This window comes from Syngnathus scovelli, chromosome 3 (genome assembly GCF_024217435.2).
Source record: "Syngnathus scovelli strain Florida chromosome 3, RoL_Ssco_1.2, whole genome shotgun sequence".
In the NCBI taxonomy this organism is placed as follows: domain Eukaryota; kingdom Metazoa; phylum Chordata; class Actinopteri; order Syngnathiformes; family Syngnathidae; genus Syngnathus; species Syngnathus scovelli.
This window is the reverse complement of record NC_090849.1, coordinates 18923314-18937151: the sequence shown is the minus strand read 5'-3', so window position 1 is coordinate 18937151 and position 13838 is coordinate 18923314. Positions and strand designations below refer to the sequence as shown.

The following is a 13838-nucleotide window of genomic DNA, read 5'->3' as shown; positions in this document are numbered from 1 at the left end:
AAAAAAGTCAACGTTGTGTTGCCATTTCTTTGGCGACTGTCTTATTGCTCCGACAGAGCGCAGCTGAACTCTCCCGTGGCTTCACTGCGAGGCTAATGGGTTTTGAGGCCAACTCAAAGGCACTTTCAGTTATGGTCTTCAATAAGCTAGTTTCAACTGGTTAAATATAAATAATACATTTATCATTTATGCAAGACATTGTATTCCAGCTTGAGGGCTACCTTGAAATTGCTTCTGTCTAGTCCTCATCAACAACAACAAATCACCATGCCTCCGACTATTTCAGACTACACCTTGCCATTTCAAAACTTTTGGAGTCACCACTATAACACAATTATGTCTTGCAACAATTTTGTTTCAGATGAAAATCTCACTTTTTAGAGTAACATTTCTCATTACTGACACATAACATTCAATTGCAATTTTTTTTCCTCGTCTCGCCGTACCACATAAAACGTATAGCCCGCATTTCACTTCTATACGAGTCGTTCCAGGCTGAACACTTGAAGGGATCGATGTAAATGGATTACATAGAGTGGGAAAATGACAAAGCGGAAATAAGAGCGCTACATTTGTGTATTGACTACAAAAATGTAAAGTACTATGTAAAATGCCCATTGATTGGTGTTTGCAGCTATTATTCAGACATGTTTTTAGGGCAAAGTCAATGTCATGTTTCAGGGGCAATTCGTGTTGCTTATTGGTCACACTATGTTGTTTGCTTCAATCTATTGAATTATCATCTAGCTGCTCAATCATTTAAAAAAAAAAAATATTAAACACGAGAAACATCCTTAAACATGAGCTGAAGGTAAAAATCAATGTCTCTCCCTTGAATTAAATACGTGCTTGTGTAGCAAGTGTAAATTTTAAACTTGTACCTCCTTCTTTGAGGAGAACATTTTTAGAACTTGATATCCAATTGAAGTGTCTTACTATGACCCATTGTTTCACTGTAGCCCATTTGTGATCAAAAATTCATTACGGCCCGGGAGACTCTAATTCACCCTGACAACATTGATCTGGAGCTGCTTTCGCCACACATTGTAATAACTAAAGCCCTATTTTACTTTGAAAATAAAAGCAATATGTGGAGTTACAAACATAATACACTGCTTCATATTTTCAACATGTACTGGGTCGGCGGAGAGCATGGAATTTGTGAGAGCTTCCCTGAATTAAGAGGATCTCAGAACGTATGTTCAGAATATGATTGCAGCGACCATGAACACGCAATGCTTACATCATAACAACAAACTTTGAGAGCTTATTAAAATAAGCATCTATTTGCAAGCTACAACTCAATATTGCAGGGGCAGTGGTATCTCTCGTCGAATGTGGGTGACTCAATCAAGTGCGCATCTTATTTCCTCCTAAGGCTTTTAGTAAGCTTTTGTTTGCTGAGCTTTTGTGGTAGTATATTGTGTGGGGTGGAGCGAGACGCATTAATGTCTGCTGGTTTGTCAATAGAGTTGATTTGATGGAAATCAATGAATGGAAAAGAAAAAAAATGGTGGTAGTGAAATAAAACGAATGGCACTTCTGTGGGTGTTTGGTACTTTTGCTTCAAGGTAACAAATAAAACATGATATACATCTCGATTTTATACCCGCAGGGGAAAGGCAAAACCTTGAGGAACTCGCAATGCATATTGTACGGAGGCGAGCAAAACTGAATGACACCGATGGGTGTAACCGGGGATTTTTAGAAGCAGACTCACCACTAAATCCGGATCCTGCATGAGACTGAGGATGACCTCGTAGAGTAAAGGGCGAAGGTCCGATTTGAATTTGACGGAGATCCACTGGCCTATTAGCCAAATGACCCTTCGACGAATCAGCTTGTACCTGTAAACAACAACAGGGTTGCATTTAGTACATTTAGAAAAAAATAATTTTAAAATACTTCACCAGGCAATCTTTAAACTGGCATGCAGAAGAAATGATGTTATCATTATGCACAAAACGTCAAAATATTTGCAGAAATATTCATTACTGGCTTTGCTTGTTCAGGAGATATAACAAGCCCCTGTCCAAATGCCAGATTTTTATTTATTTTTTTAAACAAGGAGACCGAGATCATTTCTAAATTTGTTCCTGTATTAAAGTGACCTATAACCTGGACAACGCAGTTAAGGGGAAGTAAAAACAAGCAACTGAGAGAATGTGGTAGCACAAATGTGTTGTATTATTTCGATGTACATGTTGTTTTACAAACAACAACACTCAGCAGTCTTTTGTAATTCTAAAATAAACTCGTTTAATTTACAGCTACTAGTGAGCCTAACTGGAATTGATTGATCTTCTCGCAAACAAAAGGTGGCATTTAAGCAATGGATCAAGTGAAGAGAACAGATGAGCATCTAATTAAATTGGGTTGCGAGACAAACAGAGTCTCGCACTGCATTCTGATTTTAGCCGAGGCATATGGTAGACTTCAAGCATGAGCAAACAGGTACAGCGATGCTCGAGAAAAATGGCTTTGGAAATGCTCCCAGAGTACACTGACTAATCAGGCAGCAAAAAAAAAAAAAAAAACCACCTCTGTTTGAGCTGAGTATATTAAATATCATGTAAGTGATATCACAGACAAATAAAAGATGATTAGCTGTGATTTATTCTTAAAGAAAAACAACGTACTGTTGGCAATATTCCTAAGTGGAAGCAGACAAAATTGTAAAATCCCAAAACTCCAGTGATGAAACCGAGTCCCATTCCGGCCCCCAAGAATTCGTACACCACCTGGGAGAGAGCGAGGCTTCATATATCGCAAACTAAAAAGGTCAGGCCACAAAAGGCAATGTAAAAATGTCAGTCTTTCACGACATTCATTGTAACCTGGCCAAGTGCCACAATGGAGCCTCTGCCCAACAATGTCTGGATGACACAAAAGCGCTTTCTTGGCTTATCAGCAATATTTAAGGCGCAAATGATGAATGAGCATCAGTCGTATTTTCATTCTGCTTGGGCAAATTGACTTCCCTTTATTTGAGGATTCAAACACAGTCAGCCATCACACTGCTACCAACTTCTACAACCCGATAATTACGCTTGATTCAACAAGAACGTGAACTGGCAGAGCTGCAGCTGATAAATGTGTAAGCTCATAGCTAAACATCATCTATTTGCGTGTACAGACGCCGGCCAGCATGCTCGTGCGGCTAGGATTAATGACCATATCCCTGCACAAATATATCTCTGACAAAGTAACTTGCTTTTAACTCGTTCCCTGCCATTGACGGCTATAGACATCCAAAATCCATTTTAACTGCGCTGGCAGTGAATAACTGGGGCGCTGCAAATCCAACGGCCCCTGCTATTGTTCGGTTTTAGACCTGGCAATAACCTACCCTTGCTGGCTCTGCTGAGGGTATTTTGCAGAATGCCTAGAAGCATTATTCTTTAATGTTACAGCCGTAATGATCGTTCGATCACCATGTTGTTGCTAAAACACTACTTGCACAAAAGTTTTTTTTTTTTTTCCAAGCCAAACCTCTAAGTAGTTTTTTAACAAGTGGTGTCACTGGCAGTAAAGACGATTGGTAGACCGGACCAAGGACATCGGGACATTGACCATCTTGTTGATGAAGAGGCTCCAAATGTCACGCGGTGCACAGAGACTCTCATCGGTGCATTTGGCCGCATCATTGTACTGCTTCTGGTCCAAGCTGACATCTGTTTGGGCCACTGTGGCCCACAGGTTTCGCAAGACCTGCGGCAGATGGACTTTTTCGGTTCCACCCTGAAAGTTTTGTGGGCATAATATTATGTCAAACTTTTTTGGAATAAATACAGGCATCATTTTTATATCAATCCTTTTCATTGCATTCAATTCTACTCAGACCACAGGTTTGTTGTTCTGGTTTATCGCAACACATTGTGCCCTCCGGTAAACTCATGACAATTCCCTTACTTTATAGAATTAACGGAATATCTTCAAAGAGTTTTATTCAGATCACCAAATAATTTAATGCTGGGCAATAACAGCTCATCTTCATGCAGTCAGGACAAATCATGTTGTGCTGTGGGAAGTTATTTTGAACAACCAAGTAAATGTAATAATATATTAAGATAAATTTGTTGTAAATGATGTTTTGCAAATAATGGTCTGCGTCTCCATGGGGTCAAGTGATGTCACACTTGTCTGTTGGTGCACTCAGGGTCTTTTTTTTTTTAAGATGGTTTCGAACTCCTAGTGCAATATGCGCCAAACGGGTTTAAATGTGAAAAACGGTAAAAGACAAAGAAGAAGCTAAACTAAAAAAAAATCTCACTCTTGCGCAGTTGACTATGGAAGTTCCTCTGCATCCAAAAGAAGTACTTCTTCTGAGGACACATGTATAGATAGACATGTTCCATTTCCTACGACTGCACCTTTTATGCAAAGGAGAAGTTTAGAAAGTCAACCAGCTGCCAGAAAAGCTTCTTGGAATGAGACTCTTGGCTTGAACTTCTCTTTTTGTTTTTCTTGAGAGATTGCCAAGTATATGACGCTACAGTGAAATGTATTTCCCGCTGTAATCAAGGTCTCAAAGTTGATTTTGATACAACGTGAATAATCATGACGATGTCTATAGTGGCTTCTTTTCATCTTCAGAACTACATCAGAACAGAACAGGCACAGCTCTTGGTGAGTGAGACAGTGACTAAAGCTAGTGCTCCCACCAGGATGTTTTATCCCTCATATGTCAGAGCACGTACTGTATATTATATTACTGTATATACCGACTAATGCACACCGCTGGGAACCATACATGCCAGCCTCTGCACGAACAAAGCATACACGCATTTCACGATAGACTACAAACACACACCAGTAATTGCTACAGAGGGAAAATGACTAGAACAGTTCAGAAAAGAAATGGTGGGGGGGGTTGTCATATTTTAATATTCATGACGACTCTATATATGCATAGCAGTCTCTTCAAACAACTCAAGAAACAAGTACAACCTGACAGGAACGTGTTTTGTTTTTTTAATTCCGCGCACGAGAACAAGGAAAAGGCAGCAGGAGGTCTATGAATACATTTAACGCTGACTAAAAGGAACTGGTGGTGAGTTGCTATTATCATTATAGATGTACTTTTAATGAATAGAGATAAATACTACGTTTTGTGACACAAAGGGAAATTAAAATAGCTCCGCCCACAAAGTGCGGAGGGGCTAAAGTGGCCATGTGAGAAAAGGTTTGGGTTTGTTCAGATACTGTGGATTGGCTGGATTGAGATAAGCATAAGGAAGCAACTTTCTGTAAGACCAGAACAAACTCTGATGACGCATTTTTTAACTTTGTGTTAATATCTGAGATGATGAAAATGCCCACGAATGTTTGAATCCTTGGCATCACTCGCAACATTATCAAAACAAAGTCAAAAGGACTGAAGCACCTGAGCAACCGTGTCACAGTGACATCAGTCCGCCGACTCACTGACGTACGCAGCCGGCTGAGTGGCTGATCTTTGGAGTGATGCCGGGTTGCTACTTTGATTTCCCTGGCATTTGTGCCTGCAGGGCGCTCCTTTGTTCTTCATATCACTCACGCCAGCAGCTAGCTCACTCTCCCACTTTCTCATCACTTTTTAAATGCGCTTATCTCCCGGCCCACTGCCTGAGTCTGTAGACTGAGAACGTGACGAGGCCACATTGCCAACCCAACTGCTGCGTCACTCGTCTGGGAGCAATTGAGCGGACACAGGCGGCAGTTTGTTAATGCAGCCGACGGATATCGGCTGGATACTAATGAGGCGTTTGGCATAAACTGACCGTGCTGATTATTCGAATCAATAGCGTAACAGAGGTCAGTAGGAAATTAGCTGGACTTATCTGATAAGGATGTTAAATCTGTAAGATCAATACTTGATGCTGGGGAAAAACACCATACATTAAGTTAAATGTCAATTTATATTAAAATAGTAGAAAAAGCAAATAGGATTTGAAAATAGTTCATGAGATTTACGAATGTTAGCCTCTGCTGCTATCTTGTTAGCCGACTTATTTGACGATGGCGTGTTCCAAATCAGTATATAATATTTATTATTAAAACACAGCCGCAGTGGATTGTGCAAATTCTACTTGAGTAGTGACTGAGAGTGTGCTCTAATCAATAAAATTGGATGCAAAGTTTTCACCCAACTCGTAGTCGTATCTATTTAAAACAGAAAAACACTGTCACCTGTGATGGCTGACTTGCAGCTCCCCGAGAAGCTGATTCTTGAACCATTGGTCAAAGTCCACATTGTCAAAAAGCTCAAAGGCAGCCAGGCCTACTGCGTTGAACACTGCAAACAATCAAAGAAAAAGCAGAGTCAGTCGATCCACTTTTGATATTGAAGAATCCTAAAAAGAAATGAGCCATCTCATTTTTGTACAGCATTCCTTAAAAACTGAGATTTGATGTACTGAATATAGTTTTGTTTTATTAAAAATGAAGCTCTAGGATTCAACAGAAGAACGACTGCGGTATTCAGATGAGCTGAATAATCTGCCCTTCAACTGCAGAAGGCAAGCAAAGTCAATATGACATAAATAAAAGCAATTTGGTAGTAGTACATTTTTGGCATGGGCTTCTACAGCATGGAAACAACTGAGAATATAAAAAAGCATAGCAGTATACCATAGAAAACATCAATAATAAAAAAAGGAAAATCATCAGTGAATTGTTATGTTCTGACAGCAAGTTAGCATTCAATGGCGGAAAGTAAATGTTGCAAAAAATATAGACGAGAGCAGGAAATGCAATTAAAGGGAGAACATGGGGCTATTGTTGCAACGTCAGCTTTCTGCCGTTGGGACACGAATGCCTCACGATATTGAGGTCTCGGGTTTGAATCACGATTTGCATACTTCCCCCATGCTTGTGTGACTTTTCTCTGTACTTCAGCCTCCTCACATATTCTAAAATTATACAAAAGTGTCAGTTAAGTGTGTATGGTTGCTTGTCCGTGTGCCCTGCGATTGATTGGCTGGATACCGTCAGCTAATGGATTGGTTGGATAATTCAGATTTGCAGTGGACTGGAATTGCGGTGTAATGTGATGAGGGTAAAAAAACAAGAGTGATACGTAATTACAGCCATAGAACAATTGTCTGATGCCGCTTGATGACGCGAATCCTTATAGAAACAGTAAAATCATGCAGTCAGTAGGGCATTTAGGATGTCGATGACTGCAGGGTACATCCCCGCTACTGTGGGAGCGGGAAGCCAAGATAATGTCCTCCAAAGTAGATGGCGGCAGCACTGTGGTGAGACCATATGCCTCGAAGGAAAAAAAAAATTTAAAAGTGACACAAGTGGCTTGTGCAGTTCGTGCAGCGCCACGCCTCAGTCACATTTGCTCTCCTTCATCATGACTAACAGATGCACAAGTCCAAAGAGTCACACAGGACAGATGGGACGAAGGTGCCAAATCAAGCGCTTGGATTCTTCTCAATGAAACATTGCCAGAGGTCGACTCTCTGGGACAGGTAAAAGGAATCTCTGCACGTTTTGTTCAACTCACTTCTTACGAGCAATGAAAAGAGATTACAGACACCGTTAAATAGATTCTTTGTCGGGAAGTCAATTAAGGTTGTTTTTTTTATGAGTGTCTGTCTTTTGTCTGCCCCCTTTTCACACGACCTTGTTAATGCCAAGCTGGCACACAACTTTTTCCTGCCTCAGGTCCGTGGACAGTATGAAAGATGATCTTACTTTAGACTCAGCCCATGACTTTAACATCAATTAAAATAACACTTACTCTCAAATAACTCTCACTTCACAATGTGCGTGTCCAAGTTTATGATGCAAGGAGCTGACCAAATTATTTCTTCTGCCCACCATGATCCAAATCTTGCATTTTCTCAACACCTTTCTATAATAGTGAGCTTTTATTCTGTTTTAAATCCAAATTTCACACAACATAAATTTTAATGCCTCCCCCATACCTGCACTTCAACAAAAAAAAACCGACAAAAAAAAAAAAAAAACGCAATACAGTTTATGATCACAAAACGCTTCGCTCTTACGAGGCTAAGCCACCTTGGAAAACGTACTCGATACTGTCAAATCTAAAAACCTAAATGAGTAGTGCAGTTTAAAAAAAGAGTTAAAAAGTTCCTGGCTGTAGTTTGACAACACACAGAGTCCCAATTTCTATTTATTAATTTACACATCATGTTTTATAGCCTGTATGATGGATGTGTGCGGCTGATCCAGACAACAAGCTCAAGTTATCATTGAGAGTTGAGGACTAACAACCCAGCCGCATCATTAATGTCAGATTCTATTCAGAGTGCTGTTAAAATGTTTTTATTTACTCAACACACTTATTTTCTCTTCAACAAGGTTGACACTAACTATTGTAATTATCTGCAGCAGAGCACACAGCTTCAACATCAAGTTGTGTTTTTATTAAAGGTGCCAGAAGATGACTGATGTCTCAATTGGAAACACTTTTGTAGAACTATCCACTTTGGGAAGCGATCCGATTGACATTTGGATGTTGTTAAATCATCCCAAGTGGCAGCGCTGACCTTCCTTAGAAAGACGAAAAGAGAAGTTTGACTCACCTGCGTCCTTCATTAACAGCTCAACAGGATTTTCCACATTGATTGGGCCTGCAACAAAAGAAATGGACATTTTCACTCTCCTTTTTTTTTTGGGTCAATTTTACTGTGGTGAATAACTTGGGAGACACGTTTTAAAATATTCAATATAATCTGTAGGTCCTCTATTTTTGTTCAGAAACAAGCGCTTCAGTTGGCTTCATAAATGGCTGTCATTCTTTTTTCACACTCGATCACAGAGTTTGCGGCTGAGGCCTAAGTTGGTGTTGTCCACAAATTTTATGATGGTAGGTTTAACATAACCTTTCGGAGACATCCGTTTATCAGGCCTTTGCAGACTTCATTCAAATTTTACAGGGTTGTTAAGAACGATGTTCTCTGTGGAGACATTACTTTCGATGGACTAGTTACACAAAGGTTGTGATTTCCATCTAGCGACTTCTGTTCCGTCAAGTCACATCTCTTCACCAGTCTGCTTTCTACCTCTATTAGTCCTTGTGGTGCACCAAGGTCTCAAATCAATAGCTGACTCCCCTCAACCATAGAATTTCATAATCTGCTGTCGCTTTTTCTCTGTCTGAACCTATTTCCACTTTGTCACTTGAAGCTGAAAGCAGAATAGAAGAGGCCAGAAGCAAACCCTACAAAGACAACAAACAATGGCGACACAGAAAAGCCTGTCGCCATCGAGGCGCAAAGGCATATGTGAGTGTGACCGAGTGCTGGAGATGCCATTGAGTGGTTATACAATAACAGTGATCTGTCACAAGGGAATTCAAGGTTGCTGACAAAGCTGTTACATACATTACTAAAGGCAACATGATTCTTTCATGCCTAAATGCTTTTCTGCTTTATAAACCACAGTACATATATGTTGAGAGGAGGACTATATCTACAGTAGGAGAGAATAGCGTCAGTTCTGAGGGCCTTTTTCTAAAGCAGCCAAAATGTGGGACTAACCTATTTGGTCGATAATTGAGAGATGATGATTATTTGTGTGAGAATTGAATTGCTGAATTTGCTGAATCTCAGTTCAATTTTAAAATGTGTTCTCCACAGGATCCAATATGTAATGTACATGTGCATAACAATGACATGTTCTGTACGGAAGGTAATAATAAAGGACAAAATCCATCAACTACTCTTGGAAATGGACTTAACTAACCGTGGAGATTCTGAACCATATCCAGGAGCACAGGCGTCAAGGTCTGGCCGTAGTTGTGGAAGATATCCAAAAACAACACTTCTGTACAGGGCTAAAAAAAAAACATCAAAGAGAGGGAAAATTATCATTAAGAATCGGGAAGAAAAAAAAAACATGTCACTCTGGAGAATAAATCACATTCTTGGGGGAATGCATGCAAGCACTCGCTCACCTTACCAACCCTGCAAGCGTAAAAAGATCAGCAGGGTGAATGAGTCAGACAAAGCCAATTCACTGGCTCCATTCACACAGGTTGATTGACGGCTAAAAGTCACTTCTAATCAGGCGGTGGGATTCATGAGCACAAAAGTTGCATGGTGACATGTCCTCTGTCAACCGTCCTTATCAATTCCCCTCACAGCATGCTGAAGCAAAGGTCAAAGTAGGCTGTGCAAAATACTATCGGAATGTAACGCGGAGTTTTGTGTTGAAAGCAAGTTGCCGCTGTCCAACAAGTCATGAATCTCATAGTCTGATTGCAGGGGAGCTCGGACATAACGCTTTATCTACTGTTACGCCTTGGATGTGACAATTTTTTAGGACCTCTGTGTTAAAAAAAAAAAAAAAAAAATGCAGGAAAACTTGTGTTGACTAGATTGTGAGTGTACTTTTTTGTCCGCAGCAAACTTTTGCCATGATTAATATCAGGGAATACACTGGTGATGTATTAAAGTAGAAGAAGCAACATGGAAAGAGTTCTCCATCTCGAAATCGGAAAGTTTTTACTCACCCTCAAACTGTATTTCCAAGAGTCGCCTCCCGTTTCCTCAACAGCTGCAGAGGGGAAGAGTGAGAGGGAGTCAGATGGTGCTCAATGACATGGAGAAGCCTTCATTGGGAAAGTTTTTCTGTTTTTCTCAACCTATTTACTCCACCATTTGAGCTCAAAGCTAATCATGATTTTCCTCATTTAGATGCAATGGAACCTTCTAAGTTGAACAAAATGGTTGATTTCCAAGTAATTGCAAATGTACTGTATGTGTCCATCATGCAGGGTTTCAAATGATGAAAGTCATGCAATTATTATGCGAGACGCGTAATTGAGAGATCAGATTAATAATATATATTCATGAACAGGAACGGAAATATCTGTTAAGTCTATCAATAATTAAAATTAGATTCTTGGTCACAAGGGAGTTGCGGGATTCATTTGATGTTTACCAAAACTCTCGGGATCCTCTTCCCACATGGTCAGCTCTTCTTCCGTGAGAAGGAAATAGTGGGAGACAAGTCGTCGTCCGATCTCCGTCAGTGTGGGGTGTGTGAAGAAAGCCGTCTTGATCTTGTGAGCCTCCAGACTTTCTGGTTTACTGTCTACAATGAGAGGACAATGAAGCTGTTAGTAAATATTCAAATCCAGTTGGCACGTTGTTATCTCTTGTCCCTGCCAACATTTCCTAAATCACAACAATTATTATTATTAATACAGAGTGCAACAATGCAGGAAAAAGTCATTTCCAACATCATTATTCATAATACTAATTACAAACAGCACATTAAAATATATGATCAGTGAGCCAATAGAGTCATTTGTTATTTTGCTTTCATTAGCGCTACGCTACTTGTGGACCTGTCATACTCGCAGATACACAAGAGACCTGCTGTCTGTCTACATGATTGACGTCGCAGTTTGAAAAAATACATCACAATAGCTGCAGCCAATATTTTTCTGCTAAATGCCCTAAGGCTCTTTAACCTTGCCCTCACAAAATTGCCCTGTGTGGAAGATGGGAACATCAAGGCAAACTTATATTACTCAGTCTGACGCGTGTCGTGAAAGTGATCTCAAACACATGTTCAACAAAATCACCTTCAATATTTTTGGCAGGTTTATAGGCGTCGTTCTTAACAATCATCTTGATGAGGTTCATGCATTGGACGATGAAGCGTTCGAAGGTGACGCCTTCTCCGACGGGCGTGAACACGTAGCTCACGGCGAATTCCAGCGAGCACTGGATTAAAGGTATAAATGCACAGGGGTGGTACTCCAAGAAATCCAACAACTAAGGAAAAGAGAAGAAAAGTACAGTTAGATCTCACTCTTCTGTTTATCAACTACCATTTGTTTTCCTTGAACTCACAACTTTGGTGTAGAGTATGATCGTCTTTTCCAGCTTTTCCCTACAAGTGCTGCCAGTATCGATTTGTCGACCTAAAACCACACCACGATCAAAAGACGGTTGGAGAATGACATCTGGAGTCTTAATTATTCATAATTGTCATGTTGCAGTAATTAAACCTTTACCAGTAAACACAATGCTTGCACGATTGCCCCAAATGGAACAGCATATTGAGGACTGTTTTATCAATCAATTCAAAGCAAACACTTTCATAATTTGTGACAGTGGTCTGATGGAGCCCCTTGTTTCATTAGTGAGCACCATATGGACCAAAGACATCTGTGGCGATGTTTGATTGACGGCAGAAAGCACAAACTGTGACAATTCAATTTTGTTTAAGAGTCGGAGCTGTCTGTTTCTGACATCGCAGCCATCAAGATGAGTGAACTAAAAAATTCATTTCAGGGGGGGTTCTCTGTGTATATATATTCCCACATTCCATACATTAAATGAAGATAATCAATGGTTCATAGTTATAAATAATAATGACTGTAATGCTAATTTGCCTATATGTGCCTTGCGACTGGCTAGTCCAAGACGTGCCGAAACTCTCAAGCAAAGTTTGCCGGCATAGGCTCCAGCTCACATGCGACCCTAATGAGAAAAACTGAAGAGAACGAAGGACAAAGCGCAGTGGAATATAGATAATTTAAAAAGAACCATAGAAAATAGACGGATAATTCAGGCCTTAATTTACAGGAAAACAAATGTAAGGGATCCCTTAATGAGGTGTGCAGACCCACTTCATTTTCTGCTCAGAAACTTGACTTCTCTAGTTTAGTAATGATAGCGTCACAAACGTTGGAGTCTTTCTTTGTGTCTTTCATTCAAAAGTGTTCATATCTCAAAGATGAAGAGAGGCCAAGTACTCACAGCAGTCCAGGAATTGTTTTAGCCTTTCAAACACTGCATTCAGGAAACCCTAAAAAGAAAAACAGATGTAATTGCCGCCATTTCTGCAGTTTAGGTGCTCACTATTTAAGCAAAGTTACACCTGCCTCTCCACTCAGGAGGATAAATAGCAGTGGCAGCCACACAGGATGAAAGAGAATCAATTTTCCGAAGCCCGTGGGTAGTCGTGACTAAAGAAATGGATTGATAAATGGAGATGCAGTCTGTTAAGATCTGCATTAGTGTTGAGCAATGAGGTCAACGGTGGTGTCATTAATCAGCCACCTCGTACCAACAGTCAGGCCAACTTCATAGATCCTCCCCCCCAAAAAAAGTCAAGTGAGGTGGGCTTCATGAAAAGAAAGTAGGGGATGATGAAAACGACTTCCATGGCATGTCATTTGTTGAGCTTGGTGAGCGAAACGCACTTGACTGACGATTAAATGGAACCTCTGGGGATGAGTGATGAGAAAAAGATTGCAACTGTATCGATTTTTTATTAGGAGGAGTTATGATAAGACAATAGTGACAGAGGGTAACCGATTGGGAAGATACACAAGCGCGTAAGAAAAGAGAAACTCCGCCTATAAACTGCAAATGGAAGCAGAGAGGCGATTGAGCTGTGCTTTAAGGTATTACTTTATATAAACGAAGGAATAATGCAATAAAAGCAGATTGTGAAAGTGTTGTTGTGATATACAAAAGAACATCTACTCCCACGAGGAGAGGTTTTTATTGCGGTGGCCGGTCCAATTTGCAGTTATGCGATAGTGGGCGACATTCAAAAATAAAACGCAGTGGCTTCACGCCGCCTCCCCATTGCACGGCACAACTTTTTTTGCCTTGACCTGCCTTAATTGGCGCAGTTGGATTTCCACTTAAAATAATACCACCAAAAAAAGACAATTAGCTGGAACCACACAAAATATCAAACAAGAGTTTTCTGTATTTTCTTGTTAGCATAAGTTTACAAGGTCACATAATAACCATCACATAATAAATTGGAAGGTTGTATAAAACCGGAGACTGCCTCATTCAGAGCTAAGGCCAACATTATTATTTGCTAACTCTATTTGACAT

General features: G+C 40.2%; 1 protein-coding gene across 1 annotated transcript in view; it reads right to left on the bottom strand.

Annotated features, from left to right (window-relative positions):
- The window catches only part of ipo11 (importin 11), a 51276-nt gene that overhangs the window by 26263 nt on the left and 11175 nt on the right, over positions 1-13838 (bottom strand). Inside the window, exons 8-16 of the mRNA XM_049763536.1 lie at positions 12741-12789; positions 11829-11899; positions 11558-11750; positions 10909-11061; positions 10478-10521; positions 9709-9799; positions 8547-8594; positions 6172-6277; positions 1721-1847 (exon numbers count right to left, since the gene is read on the bottom strand). Coding sequence (XP_049619493.1) covers positions 1721-1847; positions 6172-6277; positions 8547-8594; positions 9709-9799; positions 10478-10521; positions 10909-11061; positions 11558-11750; positions 11829-11899; positions 12741-12789 — 882 coding nt within the window. The remainder of the gene's footprint in view (positions 1-1720; positions 1848-6171; positions 6278-8546; positions 8595-9708; positions 9800-10477; positions 10522-10908; positions 11062-11557; positions 11751-11828; positions 11900-12740; positions 12790-13838) is intronic.